General features: G+C 43.5%; 9 protein-coding genes across 9 annotated transcripts; 5 read left to right on the top strand and 4 right to left on the bottom strand.

The window, feature by feature from the left end:
- Positions 1–1245: 1245 nt before the first annotated feature.
- Bfra_003911 (putative dna helicase protein) lies at positions 1246–4281 on the bottom strand (the record flags this gene model as incomplete). The annotated part of the gene is made up of 7 exons (XM_037334316.1): positions 1246–1333; positions 1440–1500; positions 1783–1945; positions 2011–2590; positions 2735–3204; positions 3443–3662; positions 3752–4281. The coding sequence occupies 7 exons, from the start codon at positions 4279–4281 to the stop codon at positions 1246–1248; spliced, it is 2112 nt and encodes a 703-aa protein (XP_037194403.1).
- Positions 4282–5045: 764 nt separating this feature from the next.
- Bfra_003910 (putative alcohol dehydrogenase protein) lies at positions 5046–6567 on the top strand (the record flags this gene model as incomplete). The annotated part of the gene is made up of 3 exons (XM_037334315.1): positions 5046–5257; positions 5557–5681; positions 5786–6567. The coding sequence occupies 3 exons, from the start codon at positions 5046–5048 to the stop codon at positions 6565–6567; spliced, it is 1119 nt and encodes a 372-aa protein (XP_037194402.1).
- Positions 6568–8706: 2139 nt separating this feature from the next.
- On the bottom strand, positions 8707–10005 carry Bfra_003909 (uncharacterized protein; the record flags this gene model as incomplete). The annotated part of the gene is made up of 1 exon (XM_037334314.1): positions 8707–10005. The coding sequence occupies one exon, from the start codon at positions 10003–10005 to the stop codon at positions 8707–8709; it is 1299 nt and encodes a 432-aa protein (XP_037194401.1).
- A 577-nt stretch (positions 10006–10582) lies between these two features.
- Positions 10583–13192, bottom strand: Bfra_003908 (putative nb-arc and ankyrin domain protein; the record flags this gene model as incomplete). The annotated part of the gene is made up of 2 exons (XM_037334313.1): positions 10583–11206; positions 11282–13192. 2 exons carry the CDS (start codon positions 13190–13192, stop codon positions 10583–10585), a joined length of 2535 nt encoding a protein of 844 aa, XP_037194400.1.
- Positions 13193–13902: 710 nt separating this feature from the next.
- On the top strand, positions 13903–15681 carry Bfra_003907 (uncharacterized protein; the record flags this gene model as incomplete). Its single annotated transcript, XM_037334312.1, has 3 exons — positions 13903–13984; positions 14046–14477; positions 14546–15681. The coding sequence occupies 3 exons, from the start codon at positions 13903–13905 to the stop codon at positions 15679–15681; spliced, it is 1650 nt and encodes a 549-aa protein (XP_037194399.1).
- Positions 15682–16894: 1213 nt separating this feature from the next.
- Bfra_003906 (putative ankyrin repeat protein) lies at positions 16895–21788 on the bottom strand (the record flags this gene model as incomplete). Its single annotated transcript, XM_037334311.1, has 4 exons — positions 16895–19802; positions 19855–20454; positions 20513–21138; positions 21189–21788. The coding sequence occupies 4 exons, from the start codon at positions 21786–21788 to the stop codon at positions 16895–16897; spliced, it is 4734 nt and encodes a 1577-aa protein (XP_037194398.1).
- Positions 21789–23050: 1262 nt separating this feature from the next.
- Bfra_003905 (putative copper resistance protein crd2 protein) lies at positions 23051–23868 on the top strand. The gene is made up of 4 exons (XM_037334310.1): positions 23051–23194; positions 23352–23453; positions 23509–23604; positions 23681–23868. The coding sequence occupies exons 1-4, from the start codon at positions 23137–23139 to the stop codon at positions 23752–23754; spliced, it is 330 nt and encodes a 109-aa protein (XP_037194397.1). The 5' UTR covers positions 23051–23136; the 3' UTR covers positions 23755–23868.
- Positions 23869–24976: 1108 nt separating this feature from the next.
- Bfra_003904 (uncharacterized protein) lies at positions 24977–25224 on the top strand (the record flags this gene model as incomplete). The annotated part of the gene is given in 2 exon segments (XM_037334309.1): positions 24977–25192; positions 25207–25224. 2 exon segments carry the CDS (start codon positions 24977–24979, stop codon positions 25222–25224), a joined length of 234 nt encoding a protein of 77 aa, XP_037194396.1.
- A 773-nt stretch (positions 25225–25997) lies between these two features.
- Positions 25998–26690, top strand: Bfra_003903 (uncharacterized protein; the record flags this gene model as incomplete). Its single annotated transcript, XM_037334308.1, has 1 exon — positions 25998–26690. The coding sequence occupies one exon, from the start codon at positions 25998–26000 to the stop codon at positions 26688–26690; it is 693 nt and encodes a 230-aa protein (XP_037194395.1).
- Positions 26691–27358: the final 668 nt, after the last annotated feature.

Raw genomic sequence — 27358 nt, 5'->3', positions numbered from 1 at the left:
CAATTCTAAATTCGCACTTCTGCCGGCGCGCTTGCGATCATCTTGTGAAGATGAGCGAGCGAGCGGTGTCACGAAATACAGTCTATGGTCTTCGAGTAAATACTATAACATAACTATATAACTACACACAACACAATACAATACAGTAATAACAATCCTCCGTTCTAGCTGCTGCATATCTCTTGGCTTGATATACATGGCGTACCGATACCGTACAACCCAAGGTCACTGAAGTGACTGTGATGGAGATACTAGGTATATTTACCCGAATTTACATTTTACATACAGTACAAGTACAATCCATCTTCTTATTCTTATTCTTCAATGCAAACCATGAATGATCCGCGGCCACAGCGGCACAGAAAATGAATTACTACCTAGGGAATGTACACTATCAAAGCTGATCAATAGCGTCACCCATAAAAACCCTCCTAGATCAATAATTATCCGCAACCTAAGATTCTAGAGGGTGTTTAGCTACATTGCATTACATTACATACATCTAGAACCATCCCCCAATTGTGCAAGCCAGAAAATGCAAACGGGAACTCAATCTCCAAGTCGCGATTAGCTTTTTCCTGGACGCGGCATAAATCTTCTTTCGTAAACTTGGGTCTGCGCTCCAGATGCGGTATATCATATCATGTCATGTCAAAGACTCGACACTAAAACTTCCACACCCCGTATCCATCCCCACTCTTTTCTTGAACCTTGAAGATGCGATAGGTCATGTCATCTTCATACTTTCCATGCGATATCCAGATGTGACAGCTAACGCCGCTATAGTCAAATTTGGGGGTCTTTGACTCTTTGGTAAGAAAAAAAAAAAAAAAAACGGGTTGTCAAGTCTTGTTGGAGATGGGAGGTGGATTTCTCGAGAGGTTCTCTGTACGAAGCACACCTTGGGATCCGTGCCACTGTCATACTCTACTTGAAACTACAGGGGGTCCTTGATATAGAGTTCGTCATTCGTCTGATGCACACCCTCTTCTTGAAAGGGAAAGAACAAAATCGCGTGGCACGACAGCGATGGCGTTTATGGACAATTTTGTGGGTCATCAGCAAAGACCAAAAGGAAAAGCGAAAAGCGAAAAGCTTCCGAGGCAATCCTCCAAGCTCCATGCGTAACTGCATAATTTCTTTCATGGATCTCAAACTTTGGTACGGGAACTAGAGTGCCATTGAGGTGTAACGGTTTTCGGAATTTCGACCGAAAGCCTAATTTATTGATTGTCATTAGACTCATTACGAATTCAACTCCGCTATGGATGGGTATCGTAAGTCGGCATTTTCTTCCAGAAAGTCCATCCATCGTTTGAGAAATTTACTACCTCTGCATCGATCATACATCAATTGTCAGCATATGGTCTCAACCAGATTGGATCAAGTAAGTGAATATATACAGAGTATAAGAAGATGAAAAGGAGGTCTGAACTTACCTCGAGACAGTTTCCGAATCGCCAATGATTGTCAGTGAGCGTCGCGGTCGGGTCATAGCGACTAAATTTCGTAGGTTATGTCAGTTGCATGATCATGATTTCCTCATTTTTATTTGTGCATAGATACTTGGAAGTGTAAATGCTTAGCATTCGTTGTGTGAGGTTGATCATCAAACATGTTATAGCCCAAGAACCGTTTGATTTGGTTTGCGGGAGATCTGCTTTTACAGTGATCATACTGGGATGCGGGGGCGGGTGTTGAACGAAATTCATGCAAAGAAGGGTTCAATGGTTCTAGAAGTAGAGAACAGATGAAGAAATTCATGCAAAAGGGTGGACGTACCGTTCAACCTGCGCCTCTCTCCTAAAAATCCCACTTCGCGTTCGCTGTTACTTCGAACGAGGGAAACAATGATGGCTTCTTTTTCCCTTCCTTGAAACCCATCAACACTGCCCAGTTCGATGCCGGGAAAGGCCTCCTTCATCGATCGAGACATTAATGCGAGCTTTTTGCGTTAGTATCACTTCAGAGGAGAGATTATGAGGCACAAAAAACTGCTATCATTCTCACCTGAGCGTTGTATGGCGTCACAACCGCAATATCCTCTGGCTTCAACCCTGCATCGACAAGATTCTGGACATGTCGTCTCACGAGAACCGCTTCCATTTCGTTACTTTTACTTTCACCTAACATTCCCTTGCCGGCTTTCTTATCAGCACTCTCCTCTTCGCTCTTTTCCGGAAAGTCGCCACCCTGAGTATCGAAGAATATCAGGGGCTCAATAGTATCCTCTGTTTCCTCGACATCATACGGTAGTTCTGTGAGAAGTCTTGCCTTGACTGCTTCAGCTGCGACAAGTTTTGATTCATATAACTCGTCCGAGGGAAATCTCATGATCTTCTCATGCATACGGTACTGTGTAGTAAGCATGACTTTAATTCCAGTGCCATGTAATTTGAGTAATCTGTCAAACAGAGTGGTCTCCAAAGTCATCCCCTTGATGATACCCTCTGTCTCTGTGTCTTGTGATTTCGTTTTAGTCTTGGAATTTAGTGATTTGATTGTTGGCGGCAACTGGAGATGATCTCCGGCAAGAACAACTTTACTAGCTGACAGCAAAGGTACCCAACATTGAGCTTCCAAAGCCTGACTATAGTATGAAAAGTTAGTAATTATCTTCTAAGGGGAAATCGCTGAGAAAGACGAGAGGCGCTCAGAAGAAGAGAAGAGAAACACACGACATAGATGATTGGAATCGGTTGACGCGAATTCAAAGAAAACATTGCACTCTTACCTAGCTTCATCAATAATCACAACATCAAATTTCTCATCCCTCAGTTGAAACCCCCCAGCACCATGCAAGGTTGCAAGTACGACTTTTGAACCGCCCACCAAAGTATTGACGCATTTCCTTTCACGTTCTCGAAACTCTTTACGAAGTTCCTTGAGATCGCCATATATAGCTTTTCGTTCTCTACCACTCTTGGTCTTTTTTATTGAAGCTTGTTTGGTATCCATTTCTTTTCGTACATCTTGCACAATCGCAGCCGCTTCTGAAGTCTGTGTGAGGACATCAAGAGAATGATTTACCACTGATGGCAAAAGTCTCGCTGGATGACCCAAGCGTACAATAGGTACTTTATGCGGTGCAAGTCGCTCAACAATATTATCCACGGATATATTGGATGGCCCACACACCAAGACTCTGAGATTCTGCTTGAGCATCTGCAGAATAAGTTCAATCAAGGTATGGGTTTTTCCAGTCTATTAATTGTTAGCAAATTCTTCAAGCGGCATGATTCCTCCGTCTATCATTCTTGACATTTTGCCAACATTCCCGTTGAAACTGGTTATGTTTTTTTGCGTGATTCAAAAAACTGCAACCACAGTACCATCATCCATTAATGTGGACATATTTGATAGTACTCGTCCACATGAAAGAAGCTTCATAAATCCTTCAAAATGACCCGCTGAATGCCAGAAAAAAATCTAGGATACTCACTCCAGGTGGTCCATGAATCAAAGCCATCTCTCTCGAAGCAAGTGCAAACTTAATGGCATGCTTTTGACTATCATTCAAACTTGGATCCAGCCACTCAATTCCCGCATACCCCAGGGTTTCTGGAACTGGCGAAGGTGATGACAATCCAAATAAAACTCTTACGAAATTTGAATATTCCGCTTCTTGCATCTTCCCCAACTTTCCCATGGTACCATTCATTCTAAGTTACCAATTAGCATCCCACCCCATTCTCCTCTTACTCAATCGGCCATGAGACCAGCAGATCAAATCAACATAGAATAAACAAACCTCTTGTACGTAACATCATTTGCGAGCTTGACCACCCAGCATCTTTTCATACCTCCAACATTCTCCTCGCCCTTCCCATTTTCATCCAGCGCAACCCACACCGCACTCCTCCCTACTTTGGTCACCACACCTCTACTTCCCTTCTCCTCCAACTCTTTGACTTCCCTCTTCTTTGCACTACCACTGGGCTGTTCACTAACTGCCACAATATCGCCAACCCGTATCCCATGTTCTTGTAATTCACCCTCTCCCGGACCCCCACTACCAGCTTTACCTTTTCCTCCAGAGCCAGAACTAGATGTTGCCGGATCGGGACCTAGCTCAACAACAGTTTTTCCACCCAATCCCGTTCTTTGAGATATCAAAACGAGATTTGTAATCGCAAGTCCAGCTCGCTGAAGGGAAGTGGGTGAGGTTCCAGTTATGAGGGTCGAAGTTTCGGACAGCTCAGATTGAAGTTCTTGGTCCAAGAGGTGGAGTTGAGTTGTGCAGAAGGATGGAACATCTACTGGGTTTAGAGTAAGAGCCATGATTTTACTCGAGATTATTGACAGGTGGGTGTGTAGAGAGATTATATTTGCGAGATGTAGTAGTTAGGTAACTAGCACGTGTGGTGGGGATCTCCTGCTTAGGCAATGGAGGTGGCTACCAGGGAAGCTTTTATCTCGACCCTTTTCTATCTGGGAGGGTCAAAGAATGATTGGAGAATTCTACGACGAACAGAACAAAAAGTGTTGTTAGTTATCGAGACCAAAAGTCTCAGGGGACGAGAATAGGTTGAAGTTGAGGATATTAAATTTCAAAATTGTGGTTGCGTCAAGTCACACGTGACTTTGAGATGTTATCGATATGCTATTGATAGTTGTGCACTTGAAATTATCACCTACCGGTACACATTTTCCTCCGACACTTATTTACGCATTCACTGTAATCTTGTGGTATTTTGTGAGAGTACTTCGTTTGTCTTTTCATGATATATTGATACAGGTAGAAAGTTTCTTCAAAACGGTCATTTTTGACCCTATTCGGAGAGCAATTGTCCCGTTCTAATTTTCGATCCTTTCCCTTCATTCGTCACATGCCTCGCCCAATCAAAGCTCATTCTTCATATCAAAAAGTCTCCGAGTCGGGCTGACTTTTCTCCTTCATTAGTATCCATCTAGAAAAAAGTCCCCTTTTAGTTCCCTCTGTTTTCGATATCAGTATATATTGTGGTGAATATCCTTCTTCGCATTTCATCTTTTCTATCCTGAGTCAACTCTACTCTCTACTCTTTCTCCACTCCTGAACAAAGATGGCATCCAAATTCGCCACCCAGGTTCCGGCAACAATGCGTGCACTCGCTCTCTCCAAGTTTGGAAAACCGGATACATACGACATAGCAAGCATTCCAACTCCAGAAATCACGCATGAAAATGATATATTGATCAAAGTGGAAGCCGCTAGTGTCAATCCTATTGATGTCAAGATGGCTGGCGGGTATGCAAAGATGATGTTCGATGTTAAGTACGTACTTTCTCTACCGTGATATTGATGGATGAAGGACGCCAATGCTATAATGGGGAACGTGAGGTTGCGACTATATCAAGTAATCACGGTCCACGCTATATCTGAGATATGCTCATGCGCACGAGATGATCATGTGTTCTAGCCTTGCGAATGATTCACACCCTTCAAGATCTCCTAGAATGTGTATTATCATAAAGTTCAGAAGAACGGATGTAACTCTACTGCCGTTCCAGGCGATCTTGCATCGAGCCTCACATTTCTCCGTTTTATTTCTACATTTCTCTGATATTTTCTAGGTTCCCCTACTTGATGGGCTACGACGTATCGGGTACTGTCGTCTCCACTGGTTCTTCCGTCACCCACGTCAAGCCCGGCGATGCAGTCTACTCTCGCGTACCTGAACGTCACCGTGGAACCATTGGTATGCGCGGTTCCTTTTTTTCGATTTCCGGTTGTTGGACCCCCTCTCCCTAGCTTTGAAAAGTATCCCAGTGTGTAACTAACATGATTGACTTCCTATTCAAGCACAATACTGTCTCTCGACTTCTGCAGCTGTAGCTCAAAAGCCATCCTCTCTTTCTCATTCCGAAGCCGCCGCTGTGCCACTCGCTGCACTGACAGCCTATCAATCTGTACTCCGAGCAGACAGTCAATTACCCGGCGGACTAAAAGGTAAAACTGTACTTATCCCTGCTGGTATGAGCGGAACGGGTAGTATCGCTGTTCAGCTCGCCAAGAATGTCTTTGGAGCTGGGAGGGTCATTACCACTTTAAGTACGGGAAAGATTGGTAGAGCAGAGGAATTGTTAGGGAAGGGAATCGAAACAGTAGATTATACGAAAGAAGATGTCGTAAAGGCAATAGGGAAAGAGAGTGTAGATTTTCTCTTCGACACAACATCCTGCTCACTTTCTCTTGGCTCTCTCGTTAAAAAGGGGGGAGTCATCGTCTCTATTTCGATGATACCTGGTGGCACCGAAACTATCGAGCGTATGAGTCTCCATACTGCTGGGGTATCTGAAGGAGGTGTTAAGGTCAAATTAAGCTGGTGGATGGTCAAAATTATGGATTTCTTGGATTGGAGTTTAAGAACGTGGGCCAGCTGGAATGGGAGAAGCTATAGCTATCTGATGATGGAACCAAGTCGGGAGGACTTAGAAAAGCTAGGGGAGTTAGTCAACGAAGGGAAGCTGAGACCAATTGTAGGCTCCGAGGTCAAGCTTGAGGATGTTGACGGTGTTAGGAAGGGCTGTCAAGAGGTTTTTGCTGGGAAGGGTGGAATTGGGAAATTTGTTATCACTCCTTGAAAGATTGTCGGAATTTGAGGAGTAGATCAATAATGCACTATGATCTTCATTTTTTGAAGGATAGCGCGAAATACAACAAGATATTTTAACTCGTCCAATCGCTCTTCGTCGCACATGTGATATCATGTCTTTTCGTCTTTGAAGATCTATCATCTTATCATATGTGCTCGACCGTTTCACCGAGAAAATGAGGGATGTCGGCAATAATGTATGCTGTGGGCAGTTCACCGATTCCAGATCCACATCAATTGTGAAGAATGTGTATTTTTGGAAGTCCAAATTTTGGTAGAGCACTTAGAAATTGGAATTACAAATTGGGAATTGTATTATAAGATATTTTGATTGTTATAAGTATGATTGATAAACAGGATAAGTGAAATTAGTCAAGGAAGTTTTAACTTTGAAGGGAAAAGGCAGTTTTAATGGTTCTATAAAAGGGGGGCTTGAAGGGTGAGGAGGTGTGGGGAAAACCTTTGAGCGGGGAGTAGGTAGAAGGAAAGGGAGTAGAGAGGACAGAATCAAAGAGAAGTAAGAGGTGGAAGTAGCGTGGTTTCTTCTATCGGGGGTGGATTTAGGGAGAGATTTGAAGGGGGAGGGAACTTAGAAGGAACCTTGGAAGGGGAAAACAGAATAGAAGACAGGCGAAAATGAAATGGAAAATCACAGAAAATGTCAAAGAGAGAAAAATGAAAGCAGAAATTAGAAAAAATAGTAGTTAATCGCTAACTCTCTCCTTCGAGCTCTCTATACACACACATCTAGACATCAAACCCTCAATAGTATTTTTCAATGAGAGCTTGTAATGATACATGCATACTTAAATCGTATGTATGTATTCATTTGACGGTTGGTAGGTAAGTTTTCTCTTTCTATTTCTATAAATGTTAAGAGGAGTCTGGGATTTTCTTATTAGGAATTCCGGGGGAGGGGAATTGATGAGATTTAGAGGTATGAAGATGGGGTTTTTGAGAGAGAAAGATAGATATTATATTGAATCCAGAGTTTGTATATCTTATGATTCCTGCAAAACTTATAGGTGTAAGTGAGGAGGGAGTTATGAAGAAGTTACGAGTAAGAAGAAGAAAAAAGTGACTGTGATCATGTATATACATCGAGATACAGCCAGCCAGCCAGCCAGCCATTCATACGTCATCCACCGCACACAAAAGTAAAAAGTATGAGTCCGCACAAAATATGACAAAAGCAATGCGTTCGCCGGGAATCGAACCCGGGGCCCATCGAGGTTGTAATCGTACTCTTCTGATGAAAGAAGAGGTTGATGGCAACGATGGATTTTACCACTAAACCACAAACGCTGTTATTTTATTGGTTGATGGTGTGAGTAACAGTTTTTTGATATATGTTCAAGTAGGTACAAATATGGTGTTGGATGAAAGAATGAAATAAAAAGTCTTCATTGTTTGGTGGGGACTCATGGGGGTGAGGGGTGGTGGATATTAGAAGTGGGGCGGGGCTCTGCTTTAGCGAGGGAATTGATGGATGGGAAGGCTTTTACTTTGAGGATTATATTAATAATGAATGGATGAATGTTGATTTACTATGATATGGAGTAGTTAGATGAGAGGTAAAAATTTGTCCGGTTTCGAGGATTTGATGGGTTTGTTTGTGGATGATCGATGAGATTGCTATGCATGCGATTCTGCTAATTTATTTTGTCTCTGAAGCTTGAATATATGAATGAGGTAAGGGTGAAGAGGATCAATAGTGTAAGTCTCATTCTACAGATGATTGAAGGTAGCATGGTATCATGCACCGTCATTTCAGTATATCTTGTCAGTGTTAAGGGAGTACATCTGAGGCTCCCCAAAAGAACTGGTACAGCCGAAACTGGGCTTTTTTTTAATATTTTTATATTTTTATAATTTTTTTTTTGAAAAGGACTTGAAGCGTGAGCTGGTATTCTATAGTGGTTTCCTGGTCTTTTCCTCACGGATAGGATCTCTGCTTTTGTGGGATTGGCATAAAGCCGTGTCTGAGATTCCCTTTTCTATTCCGACGGAACTGTAACGGACGGGGTTGCAATTATGGAAGAATATGGAGGTTTTGGACGTATGTTATCCGTTGAATCTGTATCGAGCAGTAGATCCAGCGCGTTTGCAGAATCTCTTTGCTCTCGCTCTACTGTTTCTGGAGCTGCTTCTCCACCTTCTCCGTCTCCATTCGTGCCGTCTCGTGTGCTTTCCTCCATGCTTTGCGCCGCGCTCCTTCAAGTAGCTCCCGTCTCTCGTCAGGATCATCAGAATTCCACCACTTTTCTTCCCAATCAAGCAACTTTCCAGGAAAGAACTCCTTTACAAGAGCGTTTCCTCGCCCGTGATGTTTTCCTTCAAATTCCATTATCGTCCACATCACTTTCGGCTCTGCGAAAATCTCTGGAATAATCTGGTCTTCATTCCCACTGCTAACGAGCTCGATAGGTAGACCAAGCGCTGCGGGAGTCCGCGGTACGCTCGCGACTATCAGGTTTTGCGCCATACCCAATCCACCGACGGCGAGCAGATACCAAGAGTCTGTTTTGATGCCACAGCATGTGATTAACAATGTCAGCCACAATAGAGCTAGGAGAGAAGTATAGATACGCGTGGATAGTAAATCGGGGGCTTTTCCCGTAGCTAGATCTTCCATGTCTAAGCCATGCTGAGCACCCAGAATCACTATCACGTGTTTATTTCCGTTGCCTATCGTCACAGCTACATCTTTCTCTCTGGTTGCCGCGGACCATTTTTCTTGGCGCCATTGGGGTAGAGAAGCAGACAGGTAGGCTAGTAGCGTTCCGATGGCAGTAGCGAGAAAGATTCCCCAGTTGGAGCGAAGACCCCACGGGATTGCCGCGATACCTAATTGTAGCAGTGAAACAAAGAGACCGCTCCACCAGGCCCAGTCACGAGATGGTAGGCCTGGAACTGCACCATCAATCCATTTAAAAACAGCAATACACAGCGCGGCATCGGATCGACCCAAGGTCACAGTGGGCTCAGTGGGCTTCTGAATCGCTGAAGAACCTGAAGAAATAGGTTTAGGATGACTATTCTCCTCATCACAATGCACACGCGGACGCAGAAGTCGCTCCTTAACATCCCCAGGCATCCAAAAATTGTAATCTTTGATGAATCTACCCAGCAGCCACGACTTGTTCTCGCGACAGTATCCATTCTTCAGATTAATTACTTTCAGCGAGATCTCGGGTGGACAGCGCACCAACAGTTTGTTATCGCCAACAGCGACTACAACGGCCGAAACGGCATATGCAACCCAACCGAAGGAGAAAGCGATAGGTGTGAATGTCCTACCAGTGAGGCAGGCCAGAGCGAGGAGAATCACGTCACCGCCGACGATAAGGAGGACGGAGAAGACGTCGCCGGGATTTTTCCACTGCTCGAGAAACTGTGTGTTGATGTCGTCTGGAATATCTGACATTGCAGAGAATATCAATTGTGGTCAGAAGGGATGCGAATACCGATGATTGCAATTCCAATGAGATAAATGGTATATAGGTAGTATACAGCTGTGTCGAAAGTATCGAGGTTTCACTGGTGTCCGGATATGACGATGTGGTATTTAGTCAATTGGCTCATGATGATCGATATACGCAGTTGGGTATTGTTGGTAATACGAGGTTACACTTATCGGACGAGGAACAATCTTTTCCTCGATGAAACACAAATGAGAAGTGGCTGCTTACATAGCGGCATGGCTTTTCTTTTGGACAGCTGATGAGCCGATGATTCGAGTTACACAGCATGGTAATCCTAGCTTAGAATTCTCATTGAAGCAGAAATATGATTGATCTTGACCAATCAGATATTATGCACTCTCTGATTCGAGGTAAAAATTGAACAGTATATTTTACCAATTAACTTTTATTGTTCTAGAGCCAGTATTGGCATATCAAGTTCTGATTTACTAGTTTTGGTCCCAAAGATTTGCAGAGAAGCATTGAAACTTAATTAAAGATCAAACAGCCAACATTACAGCTCTATAACGACACATCAGGCTAGTATGCGGCCGGCAGTTGATAAGACCAGGGTCCATAGCTAGTATTTTGCGGAGCTATCAGACTCTTCCTGTTGCGGACTGGACCACTTTGGCCGGGAGCCCTGTACGGCACACAGTACATGTTGTAGAACCTCTGATCGCTCTTCCCTTTATGCCTCATCTGGACATACATGACGCGATAACCAAACACAATCCGTACCTGGTATTTCAACACTGGTTCGCTATTGTTCCACGGATTGGGGATCATGAGGCCCTCAACATTGCATTTGACGAGCTTGATATGTACTGCTTTCGGCCAATCCCCGTAGCTGTAAGTCATGGGCATAGAGCCTTGCTGCAAGATCTTGTAGGGCGTCTGTGTTGTGCTGGTTCGCGGGATACGGTTCTCGTCGACGATGCAGGATAGAACTCGCAAGTGGTGGATGTGTCCCTGTTTAAGTAGATCATCGAGTGGCGCATTCTCTTCTTTTTCGATATACGACTCATCTTGATGATCCTCTTCATCTGAATCATCGTCGTTCTCATTCATTTTGTTCATGAGAGGGACTAAATTTTTCAATAAATCGTAATTGAACTCAAAGTTTCGCCACACAAGTTCGGAAGCCATAGGGGGTATGGAGCCCTAATATGAGTAAGCTTGTTATTTATGTCTGATAAAATGCACCACACAAATTAAAATAGGAAGGGATGTATTCACCTTGGTTCCAAACCATTTTATTTTCCTCTCCTTAGGGTTGTCGCTTAACCATCCACGCAAGGGTTCTACTCCATAGCTATGCCTAAATATCTGATACCTCTGATCTAACCACTCGTTATCATCTGCCGACCATTTCTTCAACCGCTTCTGTGCATGATTGCCAACGTTGAAGATTGAGCGACGGGATGCAGGGAGCTTCCATCCTGTGGGTGCCTGCCAGGCACCATTTGCAACTATTTCCCATTTCTTTTCGCTCCTGGAGTATTTGAAGAAGAGAAAGTACATCCACCCTGTATAACTACGAAAAGGTTTAGCAACTTCGACCGCTCTGCTCATATCTCCAATGTTTCCTACAAAGACGGCCTGAATACTTCCAGGTTGGCTCCATGATCCAGCGAGGTCGCCGCTGTGAACACATCGCCCCGAGGAATGCATGAGGTTGAGCATAGAGACTTTTCTTGTTACGCCTTTCCGACCACCAGTCAGGACAGGTCTCGAACCTATGACTATGGGCTTGTAGTTCACAGGAATCATGGTCGCGTTTATAATATGTGGCTGAGAGTGGGTCATGAAGTTGATATTTTTGCTCGTACCGTAAGAGCCTGGCGAAGTGATATAGAATGGGGAGTGATCAACATGATGACCGACCCATTCCCACCTGCCCCCAAAATTCATCTCTGGAGCTTGATTGGTCGTGGCAGCGATCTTCGCTTCATCGTGGGGAAATTGTGGGATTATTCCAGATGTGCCATCCAACGGGATGTCACTACCAGTAACTCCGCCAATAGTCAGCCACCCCCATGCGCCAATACTTGGTGTTGCTCCTGTCTTGCGGGCCAAATCATTGAACATAAACGAAGGATCGTGGTTCTTTTTGAAAGGGTCGATCACCAGTTTAAAGATCCCCATGATGCTATAGACAACGTCAATAGACTTGGTCGATGTTCGCATGAACATGCTCCTCCACACGCCTGTGTACTTTATCGCCAGAGGGGAGCTCAAGCATGCTGTCCGAAGCGCTAGCCTTGGTGCATTACCGGCCTTGAGCGTCATTCCATCGAGAACGCTAATCTCTGGACAGCCTGGCGGTTTAAGTAGCGAAGAGTCTACATCGGCCATGTCGAGTAGGTCTTTGAGAGAAATGAGGCAGAAAACGTCCCCAGCCGAGATTTTTGGCGCGAATCTTGCGGCTGTTACCTGTTGGAACGTCCACACGACGGGTGATCCTTTGAAATTATATGTCACCTTTCTCTTAAGATTTGGCCACAACACGCAAACAAAGGTCTTCCTGTTAAGAATCGCTTCTTGGAGGGTCCAAGCTCTTTCCATCCAAGGGCTAACTTGATCGGTGTGCTGAACACAGCCAGCTCCGCCGACCATGACAATGACATTGTTCGCGTGCCGGTAGATGTCGGCCATCATGGAGATCTGAAACTTCATCTCGTTGTCTTTCCTATCCGGCTGGTCGATACAGCAGAGATCGAGCCATATGTAATTGGAACCTTTCATCTTGGCAGCATGTGCCATTTGGTCCAGGCCAATCCAACTGAGGTTCACCAATCTCAATCCTGTTCCGCCATGCGGAGGATCAAATTCTACCCCAAATAAGTCCTTGTCAATCATAGCGTTCATTTGATGTTCAACCTCGGGGGAAGGATTCCAGACATGGCTGATTGCTGTGTATTTGATGCTAAGAGTAGAAAGTTTGCGTGCTGCATTTTGTCCAAATTTTATGTCCGAAAATTCAACGATATTCAGAACCGGAGGGCTCAACGTGAGACCCTTGACGTCGATAAGACGAAATGCACCCTCTGTGCGATTCCTTCCTCCTCTGAAATTGTCATAATTCAGTGGCCTCGCTGGTGCTTTAGTACCTTGTGAGAAAGTGAAGAGTGTAATAGGGTTTGCCATAGTACCGAGCTCATGAGAAACTTTGAGCGAAAAGGGATAAAGATTTTGATGTTCTTACGTTGAATCAGAGTCACAAATTACACTGACCCCGAGTGAACTTTCTTTCAGAAAACTGGCCTCAAAGCACATTCAAGTAAAAAGCGAGAATTGAATTCTGTGTAGCACCAAAGATCAATCGACAAGCACAGAATAAGTTGACGGTGTATTTTTTTCTTAGAAAAATACTTGATTGAATGTGGAAAGCTGCAGCTGTCTAAAATAAGAAAAGACCGTTGTATAGAAGTAGATCAATTGGTAGTATGGATGTCAATCAATAGGTAGTCATAAGTCTGACATGCGTCTGTAGGTGGGATTGATTCAAGGTGGTGGGGTCGAGTATAGCTGAAATACGACCTATACCTGTCAATTATAGTCCATAAAAGATATAGCCGTAAATTAAGAAAGCTACCGTTGTATAGAGATATATCAATACGCAGTTATGAATCTGACATGCATCTGCAGTGTTGGATAGCTGTCCGCTGAGGGGTGCTAATTGCCGATACAGAATCAAAAGTCGATAATAAGATGATTTAAAAGAGCTTCAAAAGCCTACATATGAATAGAAATTTAATCATCATATTAGTCAACCATCGACTAGATCTTCATTTCTTCATCACCTCGAGATATCAGCGTTTCCCGTGCCGACTGCTATTGAGCATCGTATCTTTACCATGAGTTCTCCTAGTCCATTTTGGGAAAATAGCTTCCTTTCCGTTCGAGCGGCATCTAGATTATTCGGAGCAAGTAGTACTGGTGAGTTCTGTGAAAATAACAGGTTTCGTCGGAGTAATAGCTTACTATCATACTTTAATAGGGCTCGTCATCGCCGTTATAGTCTTGTATTATCTTTCCAAATCCAACGCCGATGGGGTGGACCTCGAGCTATTTAAAAGCCCCACTTTCGTGGTTATTCTGTTCGTAGCTCACTTATGTGGCTATTTGAAGCTCCCTGATATCAGACTGGCGAATGAGAGCCCAGAAGCGTCTCGTCAGAAAGCATCTGGCACAAACATTGTCTTTTGTGGAGCAATTTTGTATCTACTCCATACCCTTCGCCTCAACTTGATAGATCTAGATCCATTTCACAACCCAGCACTCCTTATCGGTCTGTTTTTTGTTTACACAAAAGGCTATCTGAGATTTCCCGAGAGCAGTCCGATTGGGGAGGATTCGGAATTGTCTGAGTTCAAGAAAGCTCTACCGGCCATAGAAGCAGTGGCTACACGTTTAGCACCTTACGTCAAAGGTAAGTCTTCTAATTTTGTAGAATTTCTTAGCCCGCCTCGAAAGTCTGGCTTGATCTAACTCTTGCAGTTGGCTCATTGGTCGTTTTAATTACGTATATTTCCATCCATTATGGGCTCGCACTTCCTTTGCGACCATGGCTCCATGTCTCTCTTCTTGCAGGCATAGCCATCATCGGATTCTTTGCACCAACTGCAAAGTTCTATGGTCCATTTCGTTTCGGTTATCTAGAATACTCTGACCATATCTCTCGACTGTATAAACTCCTCGACTGGTGGTGCTGTGTTGCACTCTTCCTATTTCCCTACCTGACATCTTTTCATCCGGATGTTTTCTACTTAATGCTCCTGCCAATTCTTAGTCTCAGTCTCGTCGCTATGCTAGTAGCTGCATGGATCTATGTATACGTTGAATATCGCAAACAGCTACTTGCCACTACCCATGCAGTTGCAGCTGATATTTCTCGCATCACTATTGCTGCCTCTTCCACGAGTGAATTTGCTTCAAAAGTATCCGGGTACGACAAACAGCTATTTGAGGTTGCAAAAACCGCCAGACGCGACTTCTTGAAAGCCACAGCAATTCGAATCACAGACTTCTTTGTATGCGGAACCACTGCTTGGGCCTCATTTGCGGAAATTACAGAGGCGGTGCGACGAATAACAAGCAAAACTAATGCTATCGTGGAGGCAGCAACCAATGTCGAGGACGCCGAGAAACCGGACCATGTCCCTGGAGATGATGAAGGTGAAGATGAAGAGGACGAAAGCCAGACGCAGATACTCTCGCGGGAATTACGAGAACAGGCAGAGATAACTTCAGACAAGGTGGCAGATGTGTTAGTAAGAGTCGAAGCTGCCCAGGCAAAGGTCCGCGAGTGCGATAACGCTCGAAAGCAAGATATTGCTGCACGTGCCATGGCCGAAAAATACGCAACGGCTGCCAATGATGCGGTAGTGAGGCTGGATATCAGTTTGACAGACTCTTTGAATGAATCTCTGGCAGTAGTGGCTGCGGCGGAGAGGGCACGAATATTGGCGGATCAAGCCATCACTTCTGCTACATATGGAGAGATGGCGGCAGCGAGAGGAACTGCAGCTTCTGTAAGAATGGAGGCTTCCACTGCTGAGCTTTCGGTGGAGAGAGGTCGCAGGGCTATGGATACAGCCCGTGCGGTCCTTCTTGGATGGCTACAAGGAAATTAGAACAGAGAAGGACGAGGGAAAACATTCTTTGGAAGTATATAGTCACGATAGGGGAAGACTAGATGGAGAACAGACCGTTGCAGCCATAGTGCCTGGGATAGTCGTGTTGAATTGTAGATAATTTACCCACGTGCGTGGGTAAACTTTGAATGCTTTGTTTTGAATCTGATATCAGATTAATTCAGATCATACGATCAAACATCAATCACCCGAGATTTCACCGGGCGGCCCAATCACATGCACAAGACCTCTTCGAGCTCTGAGATCTACGAACCCTACCTAGGTAGGTAGTTGTCGATGCTCAAGAACAATTGAACCTCGATAATTCAATTCTTGCAGGCAGTCGGGAACAAAACAAGATAATTTGACAAGCGTGTGCGCTGGAGATCGAACCTGGAGATCGAATGTAGGGTATCAAAACGAAATTGAATGTGGTAAGGCCTCAACAAAATTGGGCAAAACAGAACATTTTCAACCCCTAATGATTCGAACGCATCGATTTGGAGGAAGGGTTCATGTGTAGTGTTATTGCTACTTTCTGTAAGGCTGAGATGATGCGCTTGCTTTTGGTGAAAGAAAAGGCTGCCGGCTGGCACCAAACTCTTCGGAAAATCTTTATACTTCGATCATCTTTCTTAAATAATAATTAAACCTATTCTACTATATAGTCTGGAGTGAATAGAAATTAACTTTTTGTTGCGTTTCTTCGGATTTTAGAGGGTTGATAGTTAGGTGATCTGTGATTCTAATCAGTCAAAGAGGTTGAAGTGCTCACTTCAGCAACTTATTTCGCTCACGCAGAGTCTGGATAGATATAGGGATAGGAATGAAGGAGAGAAAACAAACAATTATTAACCTCACTCATGATGATACTGGCTCTGTAAGCTGGTAGCTTTGTATACCTCTCTGTTATGTTGAACTGTTTTATAAACCTAGGCTACTTAGTCAGAAGGTATATGATATTTTCCCCTTGTCATGTCGCTAAAGCGACGGAGAGAAGAGTAGAAAATTGTGTGATCATGAATTGAGACTGAATGTCCCGTCGAATAATGAGAATTAGGGAATTTTTTTGATGAAGGCATTTGCTGATATCTAAAGAAGGTTGTTATGTTACGAGCTTGTTCGGCGAGAATGTCACTATTCGTAATATTGGTGCTGCATGCATCGATCTACGAAAAGCTAGGCTGAGCATGTCTCCATAACAATAAATGAACTAACTCTCGTCCTCAAGTTCTTTGTCCTTCTTTTTGAACCCCTGGAAATCAGACAACAAGAATTGACGTGAAGCCTCCGGTAAATTCGATCGATCCAGTAACATATTGAACGCCTCATCTCCAGGGTCGCGAAACCACGACCGAGTACTTTTTAAGTATGGATAGCTAGAAACTTCCTTCAAAAGACTATTGATGACGCTTTCTGTCACTATCGCATCAGGTTTGCTTGACAAAACTGCTATAAGTGCCGTTGGCGTACATCCTGGGATGAATTCTAGCATTCCCTTTTCATCCAGTCCAGGGCTGCTCAATCGTTTCAACAGTTGATGTAAGATAATCTGGTACTCTGTGTTTTCATCGGAAAATTGAGAACAGATGCTGCCAAAACAGGAGACACTGAGTTTCAAATCTGGTCGAGCTTCAAATGCGAGCCGAGCGAGAGGGAAGCTATTTTTCATGCAATTGTGAAAGGCTTTACTCGTCAACTTTGCGTGAGGAATACGTCGTAGAAGGATATCGAACAACTGACAATGCACTCCCACATCAGTTTCAGGATATTTGTAAGAAACTGTCTCGAGCAGTTTTTCCGTGATTGTAGTTTTTGGCTGTAACTCCAAGACCTTCAATATAGTACTTATCATGTTGTCCGAGCCACGATTTCCCTCGTATAGAGTTTCAATGACCTCAGCAGAGATTGCTATCGAAGGTCTTTTTTCCATAAGGATATCGAATTTTTGTTTATCGCTTAATGCGGCCACTAGAGCTTTCTCTGACAAAGGTGCGTTTGGCCAACGACCAAGCACTTTTTCCATGATCCACGCCCGGGATTCGCAGGCTTGGTAGACAGTTTCATCCGATAATTCCAACGATTCTAGCGCTTTAGATAGCAAGTTGACCATTGTCGGTGATATGTGATCAATGTAGCGGAGATAATGATTACTCAGAGCTGCCCGTAATATATCATCTGTAATTTCCACAAGGTTGCTCGAACATAAGATCTCGTCTACTACCTGATCCGCGGCATCTGACGTTATATTTCCCACTAACTGCCAGGTGAATTTAATTTTCGGGTTACGATGAAGCAGAAGTTTAAGTCCGCTGAGGCTTGCCTCATAAGCTCCTATGGCTACGGTAAATAACTCCTGACCGATAGCCACTTCGGGGCAGTATCTTAGGAGAACTGCCATAAAACCGCTCGCCATAAACTTGCCAAAATTTGGATAATGATTATGATATGCCTTCTCAAAATCTGAAACAGAGAAATTTCGAATAGTGGGGTCGTGTTGGAGCAGGGTTTTGATCACATCGTTCTCCTTTGTGAGCCAATAATTTCCAAGTGTCCATAATATCGTTTCGTCCGATATTTTGAAAGCCGGGGCTTTTCGGAGCAAGAACTGGATAAAAGGAATTTTGTTTGTATAATTTTGCATTGCGCCCCTCAGGGCCAGTTCGGATATCAAAGATGAAGGATCTGATGAGTTTAAATCTTCGACAATGTATCGGGCCAATTCAGAAGGCTCATCTCCCTTATATTTTTGAAGAGCAATTAGAAATGACCGGGATTTTACCAACTCGGGATTTAGCGGATGTAATACACCGAGACACAATCGAGTAATGGACCGAGAATCAGGCTCAGAAGTGAAAAGACATTCGAGGGTGTCGGTTGTTACGGATAATGAAGAATTTCGTTCGAGAAGCAGTTTGAGGATCCTCGGTCCTCCCCTGAATATTAATCTTAATAACTTGTCCGAATACTGAAAATCCGATGAATAGTCGAGCAACAAGTTTAATACTCGGTTGTTGGCCTGCGAATCGAGCTCATGATATATTCCCCTTATACTATTCCCTTTCCCTAGAGCCACTTCCAGTAAAGGTTCTACAGTTGGCAAACTAGTATGCTGTAAGAACAAACGAAGAATATCTGGTCGCTGAGCTCTAATAGCCGCGCAAAGTGGTGATTGTTCAAATTTATCGGATAATATTTTCGCTCCATGAGAAAGTAAATAATAGACGAGCTCCATATGATTGCCAATGCATGCATGTGAAAGCCCTGGTCCGAGAAGATCATCTGTGAAATTTATATCCCAACCTTTGCACAAATAGCTTTCTACTGTCTCTCGGAGATCATACTGACAGGCTAGGAAAAAAGCTGTTGGCTCCGAATCAATAAATAACGATCCGTAGCCTCCGGTTAATATAGACCCGAGATACGCAACGCGGTGAGGTCCCAAGTATCTCAATGAACTTGCCCATCTTTTGAAAGGGGATGAATTCCCGTGCGTGTTAGAAGACCAAAATTCGCATAATGTCTTCACAAGCGGCGATTTCTGTCTCAAACTACCCGCCCGAGAACAATGAATCATCCAAGACTCAGTCCCATAAGATTCGAAGTTGTATCTCTGACCGCCTCTGACCCGACGCCGGCCTCTCACATAATAATCTGACGGACTGCGACGACCACTTTGGTCATTTAAGTAAGAGACACAATCAGCGGCAATTATAGCATTTGCATGTTGAAACTCATATTCTACCAAGGTCTGAAGAAACTCTTTCACAGAAAAGTGAATTATTCTAAAATTTCGGGTCTCTGGATCCAACTCAATGAATGTGGAACATAAATCCAGAATGTCTTTTGCAGATAGCTTTAATGTGGCCTTGTGGTTGATTACCGAAAGAAACGCAGAGGTCTCAAATATTTCATCGTGACATGCGTACAGAAGAAAGCAAAATGCTTTTTGGATGATAAGAACTCTCTCATGGTTTTGTCCCTGAAGTAGGGAATTGTATAGCTTTCCATAAGCTTCTTCGAGACCTGACGGTACCGTTTTCAAATCTTCAACAAACGTAGCGGGGTTTTTAGCCTTCATTCCCATTATATACTTCAAGGACAGGTGCACCCAGAGGAACCTGACTTGTTAACAAAACATGTACCAACGGGAAGGATTCTAGAGATTCTTACATTCCGTCTGATCTTTCCTCCAAGATTGACTCCATATCACGCTTTATATCCTCGGGAATTCTTTTATTAGAAAGCGTGTTCTCTACATCCTGCACACGACTTGTAATGAATTTCTTGATGTCTTCATAATTTTTCCTTGCAACAATGATTTCAGCGCGATAAGGAAAAGTTTTATGTAAGAGATCTTGTATATTGACGTGATCTCGGCTCGATATAAAAACCTTTGCCACTGCACCCTGTAACCCATCAATTATTTGTTTCAAAGAGACTAACAAGTCTGATCGAACATCATCATCCTCAAGCTCATCAAAACCATCGATAATGATATTCGTCTGTCGAAATTCGCTAATGATATCAGTAAGCAGCGTGATGCAATCCTCTTTATGGAGACTAGAGATATCTCGAAGCTTGTCATATTTTGCAACAACGGGCTGCAGCAGGAGCTCATTATCCTGAATTGCGAGCTGTTTGAGTAGGGATCTCAAAATAGTCTCTGCGGATTTGGTATGTTCCACCCGACGGGTATTATTGATGTAGAAGAATGCTGTACGCTCCTGGCCATTCGTGCAGATTTTGAGTAAATGAGATATGATGATAAACCTAAATTATCTGTCAGAGATTTCTGCACGTATCAAATGCGGAAATTTGGAGTGGCTACACCAAATTGGACTTTCCTGCACCCATTTTGCCACGGAGCCAAAAAAGTCTCGATTTCTGGGACTGCCGCCATTTTTTCCAATCTGAGTGATCAAGGATCCATTCCCCAGTCCCGCCCAGGGGTTTGTATTCCTGATGATGGTCCATGTGCAATATTGGCGAAACCCAATTCAAGACACTTGAGTATCTATCTTTATCAATGTTCATAGCCACATCCAAAACCTGTTGCATCTGACTTCCGATCTGGGCAATTGGCTTTGAGACTTTGAGATTGATGTCTTCGAGTAGTTCGAGTAGCACCTTTCTGTCACTACTGTGCAAAATTGCCTCAACTTCTGCCGACTTTCTCTGGATCGTACTCGACATTTCTTTGAGTTTGTTAGGAACTAGACTTTGTATGCCATGTGTAATTTTGCCTTGCTTCCAGAAATTGTAGATAGCCATTTGGTAGAGAATGACTGCTGTGTATAATGACACTATTTTGCTTTTGACTGCCTCATCAACCTCATCTGGGGTTCCAGACATGTTGAGATACAAGTTTTCAATCAGAGCATACCGGGTTATCAAATTCGCAATTGGCTCTTGATCAATTGCCATGTCCCTGATTTCATTGTATATGACAGCTCTCTATTCCGAGTCAGTTAATAATTGCAAGATACATAGACAATCATACGTACTTCGACGAAGAATTGCACGAATCCCCAAACTAACGCTGCAGCTTTGGTAGGATCGAGAGCAGCCAGCTGGTTGCCGGGGTCCTTGAAAACTTTCACCCATTGAACGATGCGTTTTATGACATCTCGAAAATAAAAACTTTCATCCCCTGAACCTTCCTTGTATTTCCACTGTCTTCCTAGAACTTTCTCCTGGAGTGAGACCAAGTGCTCGGATATGGCGTCAGCTAAGCTCGTGCATTTTTTGTTCTCGGTGCCACTCTTATTCAAAATGTTTTGGTTGTTGCCTTGACACTCCAGAATCGCTTCATCATATTCACGCTTGTGACTTTTCCAGTCTGCGGACTGCTGGGCTTTGTCCATTGCTTCTTGCCATAGGTCGAGCTTAGCTTGCAATTTAGGCGGTCTAACTTTGTTTGCAGTTGTGTCATTTCGGTCAATCTGATCTTGTTTTTTGGTAGCAGCAGTGGAGCTGGTAAGGGCATGAACTTTTTTCTGTGATGGCTCAGGCTTCTTCTTATCACTTGATCTGAATTTGTCTTTAAAGCTCCTTGCAAGGCGATGCCTGAAATTGGGCTTGATAAGTTTATCGTCGGGATTCATTCTAGCAATTATTTTGTAGTAATCTTCACGGTTTTTCTGGCACCGAAAATCAAGGCTGTCGACACGATTAACAAGTGCTTCAGGCGCAGTTTTATTTCATTGAGAATCAGGCTCGAGATCAGGGAAGGAATCACCTGCTGACACGTTGATGCACCAGTCTTCACCTGATAAGGCAGCAATAAGTTTTGAGCTGTAATTTCAATCAGAATGGTCAACGGGAGCATGGATTACAACAATTATCCACGGGTTGGGATCGTTGCATATTTTCGCCTAGGCAACCAATAGGTTGTGCATGAGATCCGGGCTGAAGATGTATGGACGGCGACACCCTACGACCTCTCTAATTTGCTTGAATGTATGGCATGTATTGCGCCAGGGAAAGACACTCATCGTTAGAGATGCCGATATTGGGGTCCAAAGTAGCCATTTTATATGGCCTTTGTGTTAAGCCTTGCAACATGCTCTTCGACGCAGGTTTTCCTTTGCTTCCGTTCTCCTTATCTCTAACGATGATGATGCTCACCACGCGATCGACAAGAAGCACCTGGATGCTCGACACAGCTTAGGGTATACTCAAGGTAATATCTCTGCATTTGGCCAGAGAAAGACTGTGGTGAGACCAAAGAGGCCATGTAAAAGCAAACTTGCCACATTGGCGTCGCGGGTGGAATTCGCGAGTGCATTTCTTCATGAATATATATAAATAATCTTTGGAACATGTAAGATAGATATCGAGACCGACTTGAGAAAAAAATTGATGATAAAGGATAGAATGTTGCATTATAATGGAAGAATAAAAAGACTAACGATGTAGTTGGACACTCGCCAGTTCTGCCTTGTAATTCAGGAGTAAAGCTTGTTGGACGTGATGACACACTCGAGAGTTTTAGAGCTTTGTGAATTGACGTCTGCAGCAAGTCAATCATTCAATGATAATCATTTTCGAATGACCAATCGTTGATTTGTCCATCTTCTCCCCGCAAAAAAGAAACTTTACTCATGGTGTCCAAATCTCCAAAATCCATCCAATCAAACCCCACCTATTTCAGTACAAAGCTTATCTGACCAATAAACGATCGCGTAATTGTAAGCAATGGTCATCAATTGACGACCAACACAGCTTCTAGTATCAATCACCAATTCTATAGTACGGGAGTGAAAGTATATAAAGAACTTGTATTGCTTCATTATCAACATCAATTCATTACTTTACATCTAAGCATCATCCTTTCGTCAATAAATCCTTTCAAGAAACACCTCGAAAACCAAGCACTTCAACGATCTGAAAATCAATAACATTGAACTTTCAAAACTTCGATAAACAATCTCAAACAAAATCCTAAATACAATGGCTCCATCAACATGTTGCAAGAAGGGCGAGAATGCCAGCAATGGTTGTGTTTGTGGTATGTTCCTATCTATTTTTGTTCCTCTCTCGTCTCCTCCTCCACCTCTTCCCACCTTCCCTATCACGATTTTCACCCTCACAACACATTCTCACAATACATATCGTGAAATATCACATGAAATAAATCGAATAACATAACTAACGCTTCCCTCCAGCAACTCAAGCAAAATGTTCCTGCGGCGAAAAGAAAGCTCTCGAATGCACCTGCGCTAAATCCGAGAGTGAAAACAAGGTCGAGGGTGCTAGATGTTCTTGCCGTATGTATTGCCCTCTCACAAACATTTTTCAATACATCAACTAACAATTCCCCAGGTGCCCGTGCAGCCGGAGCTTGCACCTGCGAGCGTTCAGCCGAGGAAAACAAGGTTCCTTCTGGAGACCTCTGTTCATGCGGTGCTAGACCTGCTGGTATGTTTTTCTCATCATTCCTCTTCATAAACGAGGAATGGAATGATATATGAATTTGAGTACTGATGGAAGATAGATGCATGCACCTGTGAGAAAGCTACAGATGGTGGATTACTTCCTACTGAGACGGATTTTACTACCAAGGCTTAGAAGTTAGATGGAGATGGGGTTCTGGATGAGTAGGGAACTCGGAGTGGCGTTTGTGGTTTGACGGAACAAGTTGCATTGGGTTGGCGTTTGAGTGTGTGGTCTGGATGATGTGGACTGGGGATTATGGACTGGGCTGCACTGGGTTTAGGGGCATATCTATTCAAGCATATATAAATAATCAAAAGATCTTGAGTGTAATCAAAGAATGAAGTGTAATGTGGAGTGTGGAGTGTGGAGCGACGATGGACTATGGATTCAAGAGGGTGTTCCTTGGATGGGAATGGAATGGATGAGGGTTTGATGTGAAGAAATGGAGACGTAATTGTGAAGCTACGAAAATAAAAGGGAGGTCGTGAATGGAAAGGAAGATTGAGGAGGGTATAGTTGGGGGGGGGATCGAGGGGCAATAGGGGAGGGGGGTCATGATGTTGATTATAGATGTTGTGAAGAGGTAGTAAATGATATTGAAGCCAGAGAAATAGTGAGGTGGTGAAATGGAAAGATGTATTAGGAATCCTATTGCATAGATGGTATTGGGGCGTTTGAAGGGAGGTTGATGAGATTATGCATTATGAAAAGGAGTCTGGATATAGGCCCCAATCTCGCAAGCGAAGAGGAGTTCGGCCTTTCAATGAAAATCTAGTTCCCCGTATATTTCAATCATATCAACACATGGAAGATTTTGTTGATGTAATATATGACTCAGTATGAGGTGTTCAAGATTGAATGATTGAGCGATTTTCGGCTGTCAGATAGGATTCCCCGCAAACTCCGACCAAAGTATGCTGTTCGAACATGAACACGGTGAAACAATTCTTAGGGTCGAATAGCCCTGCTTTCTAGTACTCCAAACTTCAACAAAATGATGTTATTCGCAACCCCACCTCCAACCCCATGAGCCAGGGGCTCAATGTTCGGCTCTTGCTCGGCTACTGATGGGGACCAACGTCCCAAGAAACCGATTATGTGGTACGACAGTCATTCATGGGGCGAGCATTGCATCCCAACTGATCGACGGCCTGAAACTTCATGCCAGCAATGCAATACAGCGCAAATCATCTGAAATTCCTTGATTTGATTCCCGTCGTATGTACGCCTTATTTCTGTACGGAGTATGGTGCGGTTCCCCACAAGTCGGAAGTTTCAGAGAGGAGTCATACAGGTTCGATACAAGCGAAGAACTCTCGACGTATAAGTGTCAGGTTCGCTCCACTTACTAAGGATGGAGATGTTGGATCCACTGATGGTTCTTTTGGGCAGCCTTATGACTGACTATGTGGTGTTTGGCTCCGATCAAAATCCGGTCACGTTTTGCAGGAAACAAACATCGGAATCGTGTCTCACTCACGTGTTATTCTGGATATTTATGGGACGCAAATTGTCCGAATCCGAGTCATGTCCGCACTACTTGCTTGTGTTGGGCACTTCTGATTGTGATGTAAGACCGCATAGCTGTCAATACCGAGGTAACTTGATAGGAAAAGCATAATTCTTCCATGTCGGATATCGGAGTATCGAGCAATTTTGAAGACAAGAACTTTCGATATATGGTTATCACACGCTTGTAAAGTCACCTCAAAGCTAGTATTCAACTCGATCTCCGTTGCATCACGCGTCACTCTTTACCTCGTACCCAACACGAAAAGAGGGGTTTAATATCTGTTGAGCTTATGTAAGTACAGTATGTAAGGTACTCCAGATCTTACCTCCGATGCGAGGACAGTTGCCTCGGGAGCTGAAGTGAGGTACGGAACGAACTCTTTGGTGAAGAATTTAGATCACGTATTGTGCCAATATAGTAAAGACAAGATCCATTCGATTGATATCCAACTTAAAGAAGAAATCTTCATTGTTTCATCATCGGAAGACGCGGTGGAGGGGTCTTTTTACACATCAAGATCTTATCAATGTGTTTACTCCACCAAGTCTCGCAAATCTCATCGAATGATCAAAATAAGGCATTGTAATCCATATGAAAGTGGTTGGTTACTAGGTACTTAGCTGGCCCAAGCTCAAGATACGACCCTTCACCGCCAGCAAGTTGTGTGTTATGCAGTTTGCATTTGACTCTAAACTTGCATCGAATCCTATCGAACCATTTGATCTCTCTCGTTCCATCACATCCACATCAAACATAACCATTTATATCTCCTCCCGCCTTTTCATCTAATCTGCAGTACATATCTATCCTTCATATTTGTGTATTCGTTGTTACCCCTCATTTCGATATCTATCTATTCATCATGCCTTTCATGTCCAAATCTTCCTCTCCTTCGACCTTTGCGTCTTTCCCAAAAATGACTGATATTCAGTTGCCTATTCGTGTGGCCCAGTGTGTTGGGATCACTGCTGCAGGTGCTCTGGCCGGTGCCAACCTCAGTATTTCCTTCATTGCCGTTCCGAGAATACTCGAATCTCCACCGCACCTTTTACTCAAACAATGGAACAACATGTTCCAACAAGGAAAGGCGTTTTTCCCAATCGCTTCGTTGATTCCAACGGGATCGTTCCTCTTCCTCGCATACAAACAGACCGATAAACTTAAGATGAAGTTGTTTGGTGCTGCCGGCGCGTTGGCTTTTGGAATGATCCCTTATACAGTTTTGTTCATGTTGTATACAAATTCAAAGTTGTTAGGAAAGGTGGATGAAGCACAAGTAGGCTATGCCAATCAATCTGGAGGAGATTGGGATGATCTTTCATCTGGGTCTGGCCGCAAGCACAAAAAATCTTCCAAGGACCGCGAGAGAAGTGATAGAAGTTACAAGAAGAGTTCTTCAAGCAGGAGAAAGGAGGCATCTGATGAAGATGAGGATGTTCGAACTGCTCACGAGCTGGTTGATCGTTGGGCAATGTTGAATTTGGGAAGAGGTGCTATGATGTTAGCTAGTGCGGCTATCGCTACTTGGACTGTGGTCAGATATTCCAAGAACTAGAGGGATTTACGGATTTCCACGACGAGGTACCTACGATAGACGGTTTCGCGGATGATGATTATACACGGATACGGATATGGATACGGATGGGAGGGCGGTGGTTTTGGGTTTTACGACTTACATGATACAATGGGATGACACGAAATATGATATGGCATGAGTTCAATGAAAGAATGGCTTTATGAATTGGGGGAAAAAAGATGGATAGTATATAGGGAAAGAGGAGGATATGTTCGACCTTTGAATTTGTATGGGAGTTAAAAATCGCGATTAGAAACGCAACTCAACCATTGTTATAGACCATTGGTGCAGATCAAAATAACAAAAAAAACATTTTTTCAGCCTCAATTTCAATGTTTGGCCAAATTCACATCCTGATAAGTTAGACAGAGGGTGCAACAAGATATGATTATGAAAACTCAATTGTTCTGCAAAATTGGCAGCAACAGCAATACTGGCAACAACAATAATCACATTATTTACTTACCCCTTCGCATTTTTGACTCATTCACATACATTTTTTGCACAACATTTATTCTGCTATTATGCATTTGTTCCCGGAGGTTCTAGCCCGACATTTTCATGATTTCGTGTTTCTCTTTGTCATAACTGGCTGTACCTTGGAAGACACCAGCCATTGATCGCACCGCCACATATGACGCCGGAGT

This window comes from Botrytis fragariae, assembly GCF_013461495.1.
Source record: "Botrytis fragariae strain BVB16 chromosome Unknown tig00000045, whole genome shotgun sequence".
In the NCBI taxonomy this organism is placed as follows: Eukaryota; Fungi; Ascomycota; class Leotiomycetes; order Helotiales; family Sclerotiniaceae; genus Botrytis; species Botrytis fragariae.
The sequence above is the reverse complement of the archived record's forward strand: the minus strand, read 5'-3'. Positions and strand labels throughout refer to the sequence as shown.